The sequence below is a fragment of the Gossypium arboreum genome, chromosome 6 (genome assembly GCF_025698485.1).
Source record: "Gossypium arboreum isolate Shixiya-1 chromosome 6, ASM2569848v2, whole genome shotgun sequence".
In the NCBI taxonomy this organism is placed as follows: domain Eukaryota; kingdom Viridiplantae; phylum Streptophyta; class Magnoliopsida; order Malvales; family Malvaceae; genus Gossypium; species Gossypium arboreum.
In genome coordinates, this window is record NC_069075.1 from 139719277 (window position 1) to 139725325 (window position 6049).

Sequence of the window (6049 nt, forward strand, 5' to 3'; positions counted from 1 at the left end):
GGCATGGAACGGCCCATGAAATTCCCTGTGGCCATAGTAGAACCCATCTAGTGCCAGCATGATATTGACTATCATGAAAATTAGAGGGCGTTTGGCTCGACGAACCTTAGATTACATTTCTCAATAAAATTACAACAATGTAAATTAAGGGTGAAATGTGAGATTACCTTATGTGGTTCATTTGATTAGAATGTAAGATTCAAATGTTTGGTTGATGAAATGTCAAATTACCCCAAAACAAATTTTACTATATTGTTCTTGTTATAAAATATGGACTCATTAAACAAATAATTTAATTACTGGGAGGATGCTAAAGAGCAAGCTAGTTTACCAAATTGTCAATCATTCTATAATCCTAATAACCGGGGAAAAAACCTATAATCCTGTAAAGAAAAAAGAATTTGATTGAAAGATATGGTCTCAGTGAAATTTTCTATCAAAATGATAATTTAAATCATAAACAACAAATCAAATAAGCTTCAAACTTCAATTTATAACAGCAATATTAAATTAATCGAATAACTATTAGGAATTATTTTATATAAAAATAAATTAAAATCATAATAAAAATAAATTTGTGTTCTATAAATTGAAAACTAATTGAAACTTACAAATAATACAACATAGAGGAAGAGATAGTGATGGTGGCCATCGTACAAGGTCTCATTTTTGTACCTATCTCTCTATATAGTCTCTTTAATTAATTAAACAATGATTTATAACAATGGAAAAAAACATTTTCTAAAAGGCAAACGAGAGAAGCCATAACAATTAGCAACATAAGAACTCAACAAACATGAAACCTACAATATAAATTAAAAAATTCTACAACAATCAATAAACACAACCTACAACATATATTAAAAAAAAATGAAAGAACAAAAAACTCTCAATGCAATAAACCGCAAAGTAAAATGAGTATACAACTAAAAATTGAAAATATTTAACCTACCTAACTAGAGACTAGAGTGAATGTCCAAGAGGGTGTGGAGTTAAAATTGGGAAGCAAAGGCTAGAGATTTTAATTTTCAAACTTACAAGAGAAAAAGAAAAGGAACAAGGAGATATTTGATTTTTTTTTTGTCTTAAAATATAATAAAAAGGATTATATTGATAAATATAATAAATGTATAAGGTGTTTTTGTCTTAAAATTTAGATTCTACCTATAATATTAGATTACACCCTAAATTGCAGGAGGATTGGAATGTTAAAATCCAAACACCATAATCTCATTCCGGAATGTAAGATTATGAGTCGTGATATTATGTTGGATGAACCAAACCCCCCCCATTTAATTGCACCAAATATTCTAAAACTATGATATTTAAGGGAGAACAAAAATCGATTTTAACAAAAAAAATTGACACAATCGATTTTTTTGTTTCAGTTTAGTTGGTTGGGACGATTTTGTTTATTTCACTATTAGTTTAAATGGTTTTGTCGGTTGGTTCTCAATTTTTGAATCCCAAAACTAAATTGACTGAAAAACTCAAGTTTATATTATATTATTTTTAAATTATTTAAAATTTGAATCAAATTAACAATTTTAGTAATGAAAGGACCTTATAGATATAATATATAGTTTAAGGATTTAATTAGAATGCTTTAAAATTTGAGGCTTAATTTAGAATGAGTACTCTAAAATGATATAAAAACCAAATTCTCTATGCTATATAAAGCCAAATTAAATTTATGTAACGAATTAATTAATGATTTAGTTCAGTTATAATTGTTTTAAGTCAACAAATATTAAATTTAATATAATTTCCTTTTAAAAATACTTATTTTTGTAAAAAGGAAAAAAATAACATCCTAAAGCCTCTACTATTTTTAAAAATAATTATACATTCTTTAAATAAAAACTTCTACTCAAAAAGAAAAAAAATTCGCCAATAATTTTAATGCTTATATGTACATACATTCTTTTTAACAAAACAAGCACATTGTGAAAGTTTGATAATGTATTAGTAAAAAAAATATTATTTTATATAAAATATTATACAAAATATATATTTATAAAAAATTATGTAAAAATCAAATTAAACTTTGATTAACATATTATTTTTATTAATTTTATATAAAAATATTTTTAAAAATCCTTATAATAATATTTTTTATTAAAAATATTTTTAATGATAAATAACACCGGCGTTTAACGAAATTTTCTATTCTATTGTTTAAAAAATAATTGCCCAAAAAATTAGTTAGTCGCAAACTTCTTCTCTGTTTTTTAAATTTTGAAATGAAAAAAATTACATTTTGTGTCCCAAACTAAGAAACAGATATGGCATTGGACTGTTAGCATATTATCCCAATCTGAATGAATTTGATACAGCACCAATAGTACTAATATATGCTCTTAGGATAATATGATAGATACAGATAAGTGACAAAACGTTAAAAACGTAGCTCTCTAGCTGATTTACATAACGCCCCAGTTTGTATAGTGTATTCTGCTAATGCACCTGACTCGCTTCCGCCTTCTTTTGGAAAAAAAGTGATCCGAATAAAACAGCAATGCCGGTTACCGCAATGGTGAATATAAGTCGTTTCCGTGAATATTCAGGTGGCTGCCTTCTCGGAGCACCTTGTTCCCTTTCAGGGGCCCTCACATTCCTAACCATAGATCCCAAATCCATTAATGAAACCCAAGATGAATTCGTATAAACATAATGACGATGGATATGGCAGGCAACGAAGAGCAAATATCTGCGGATGGTTTTCAGGAAACTAAGGCTAGAGTACGGGTGATATGTTCAAACATTGTTACAATAAATCTTAGGTCATATTGAACAAAAAATAATAATCTTAGGTCATAAGATACATGACTTCTCGGGTTTTGGAGACCTTTGTCCTAGGAGTTAGGTTCATTTTTCCACTTTACTAAAAAAAATTGACATTATTTCCTTTACATTAGATCAAAAAGCAAATTAGTCCTTTCCATTAAAAAAATCATCCATTTCTACTGTTAAAAACTGGTGTGGTTGGCGGAATAACCATATAGTTACACATAGTGTGCCACGTGTACCTCGTGATGACGTGCAATGACCTTTTTTTAACAGTAGAAATAGATGAAAATTTTAAAGGAAAGACCAGTTTACTCTTGGATCTAATGTACAAGGACTAATTTGCCCCTTTTTTTTGAGTAGAGAGGGCAAAATGCAATCCAACTCCTAGTACAAGGGTCTACATGGTACTTTCACTGAGATAAATTCCATCGATATGCAGATGACGGGAACAAAGTTAAATTATGCACTATGTCAGGTCATGACTGAATTAGTGCATCTACAAAACACTCTTAAAGGTAAAAGTTAAATTATGCACTATGTCAGGTCATGACTGAATCAGTGCATCTACAAAACACTCTAAAGGTAAACAGTGTATGTACCTGGAAGATTCCACATTGTTTTCTGCAATACCAGTGCACCTACTTGCATGGTTATATCTTTCTCTCAGTCTAATGTATCTGTTACATTGATAACACATCTCTGTCCGGTTCCCACAGACTTCCTAAAATCACAAAGCAACACAATATTGTAAAAATTTCTCCTAACACATATAATATGAATCCTTTCATTCAAAATTATTCATAATTAGTACCTGATGCTCAGCCAGATCAATAGCAGGCAACGGAAACTCACAAAACTCACAATTAACAATCCTCTGGGGGCAACTTTCACCTTTATGTATATCTAGATTTCCACGTTCCATTGTCGCACTGCACAATGAGCAAGCCACCTGCTCACATAATGAGTCAATAGCATGATCAATTTAGTATAAGGCATTATGTGAGATTTTTAAGTAGATATGCACTTGCACATTACCAAAAGACACAAAAGCATAATTGAATCAACCAACAATAAACTTGGTGACTTGTTTAAACAAATCTTCGTTAACTGCACCTCCCTATTTGTTATCAATCACTTACGGACTAGTTGGAGTCTATAGTTCCACTTATTTAACTGTTTAATATTTCGTGAATGTTTACACTTGACTAAACCTCTGGTGGTTGATAGATTCTTCAGACCTAATAAGTTATAACTACAAGCTGAGAAAGTAGTACTTCATGCCAAAATGAGACATCAAAACCTGAACCAAAGTAAAAATAAGAAGTTCAAATGGAAGAACAAAATCGGGAAATGGGAGGGGAGTTATCAACTCAAATATCCATCAATGAAACCAGGCTTTTTCGATTAGCTTTCACAGATAAACTACAAATCCAATGCCAATAAGATATTCAAATGTGACAACTTAGTTATCCCTCTGCCAAGCTTTCTTCCAAATAAAGTATTTTAAAAGAATTTTTTAAAAAATCAACTTTTGAAAATTTGTAACATATTTTAAGATTTGAATACTATCTAGTATTGCTGTTTATTAAGCTACACCCAAGGGTCAAGAGTTACATTGCTTCTAGCTCAAGCAGCATCAAAGGCATCAAAATGATAGGGAAATCAGAAAAAGTAAAGAAGAAAGGTAAAAAATTGATTCATTATAAACAATCAGAAAAGACCTAAACCATACCGGAGCATGGGTGTTTAAGAAATGTTCCTTAGCATGCCTTATTGGAACCATATCACCACAAACATTACATTTTTCTAGATTCCGGGAGCAATGAGCATAATGCAAATCAATATTTGAAGAAGGTATGGCCCTGTCACTGAAAACATTAAAAAAGAAAAAAAAGTTACTCATTAGAATTTCTAGGGCATGCAATTTTCCAATACCATTTCATATGGAAAAAAAAGACCACCCTCATTCAACTAGATTAATGAAAGAAATCATTGCAACATAAAATTTAATTATTAAACCACCTCAAAACTAAGGCATGCATCAAAACAGGATTCAAAAACTAAAAACGCACATCTTCTATAAAAAAGGGAAAGCTATGCACCTCAGTATCTTTGATCGAAAACTTATATTCCGCATCCTAATTATGTTAGGAACACAACAAAGCACATGTGAAGGTTCCATATCAACAGCAAGCATTCGTTATAAAACGGAAAAAGAGGAATTTGAAAGCTTCATTCAACATATTGCTAAGCTTGCAGTTCAGCATCAAGTAGATTGTAATTACAGTCCAAAAGCATAAAAGATCCTCAAGAAAGGGTTCCGACAATATATTGTAATGTACAAAATACCAGCAAAATTTTCATAATTTAATAGATTTTCAGCAATTGAAAAAGATGAAACCCCTGATCACATGAACTGATTGCAATCATAAACGCATCAAACAAACATAATTTGAGGTTCTAAAAGATATCAAAGCAAGAAATTTAACTAAGTCATTCCCTTTCCAGCTTGATTTGATCAAATTAAATCAACTAATAACTTTTTAAGCAAGAACTAATTTCCAAGTAGACAAATTTCCAGACAAATCAGGCAACAAGAATTCATCCACAATGAAAATTTCGAAAATTTCTTCTAATAAATGAATAAAGAACCAAAAAGGCAGGGATCAGAAAGACAAGAAAAAATACTGCATCAAAAGTTCAACGAATTAAAATTAATTATACAAAAGAAAATCATAAAGATACACAATTTCAAGAAAACCAAATATTAATACGTACCAGTGATTGCATATGCGGGTGGTTTCATCCGAAGCAATTTCCATGGGCGATCCGTCCAAAATCTGCAAATAAAAATTCAATGAGTAACAGGAAATTGAGGGGAAAATTCAGATAAGCGGAAAATGAATTTGGATAAGATATTAGAAGAATTAACCTACAAAAAGCCCACTTCTTTTTATTTTTTCTTTTTTTTCTTTAAATTTATACGAGAGAAGAAAATAGAATAAAATGAAATTATGGCCAAGACTCGTAGAGCATTTATTATTTTGACTAATTTATAGGTTGAAGTTGAACGAACAATTATTGGATCGGGTCGGGCTGGATTAAATTTGTATGTTTGTTGTGGATCCGGTCCATACAATTGGGCCTTTGAGTCCTTTATTCTTTTTAATATTAAAAGCTTTAATGGGTAAAAAATCCTCAAACTTTAAAAAAAAATAAAAAATTAAACCTTTGTTTTTTCTTTTTTCACTCAATTGAT

The 6049-nt window shown here is 30.2% G+C and overlaps 1 protein-coding gene across 3 annotated transcripts; it reads right to left on the reverse strand.

Annotated features, from left to right (window-relative positions):
• Nucleotides 1-2205: 2205 nt before the first annotated feature.
• LOC108484550 (uncharacterized) lies at nucleotides 2206-5824 on the reverse strand. 3 transcript variants are annotated; one of them, XM_017788371.2, is made up of 6 exons: nucleotides 5723-5824; nucleotides 5569-5630; nucleotides 4523-4658; nucleotides 3602-3739; nucleotides 3390-3511; nucleotides 2206-2617 (listed from the first exon to the last, which is right to left on the reverse strand). In XM_017788371.2, exons 2-6 carry the CDS (start codon nucleotides 5610-5612, stop codon nucleotides 2458-2460), a joined length of 600 nt encoding a protein of 199 aa, XP_017643860.1. In that variant the 5' UTR covers nucleotides 5613-5630; nucleotides 5723-5824; the 3' UTR covers nucleotides 2206-2457. The 3 variants fall into 3 exon arrangements, with proteins under 3 accessions (XP_017643860.1, XP_017643861.1, XP_052885884.1); XM_017788372.2 differs by having other exon boundaries at nucleotides 5727-5820; XM_053029924.1 differs by having other exon boundaries at nucleotides 5569-5805.
• Between the last annotated feature and the right edge of the window lie 225 nt (nucleotides 5825-6049).

Bases quoted from the DNA above. Each gene is read 5' to 3' on its own strand.
- LOC108484550 (XM_017788371.2), bottom strand. From the start codon at position 5,612: ATGGAAATTGCTTCGGATGAAACCACCCGCATATGCAATCACTG. The intron at 4,659-5,568 runs GTACGTATTAAT...TAATGTTTTCAG, and splicing joins ACCCGCATATGCAATCACTG to TGACAGGGCCATACCTTCTT. The intron at 2,618-3,389 runs GTACATACACTG...ATCTATGGTTAG, and splicing joins AACAATGTGGAATCTTCCAG to GAATGTGAGGGCCCCTGAAA.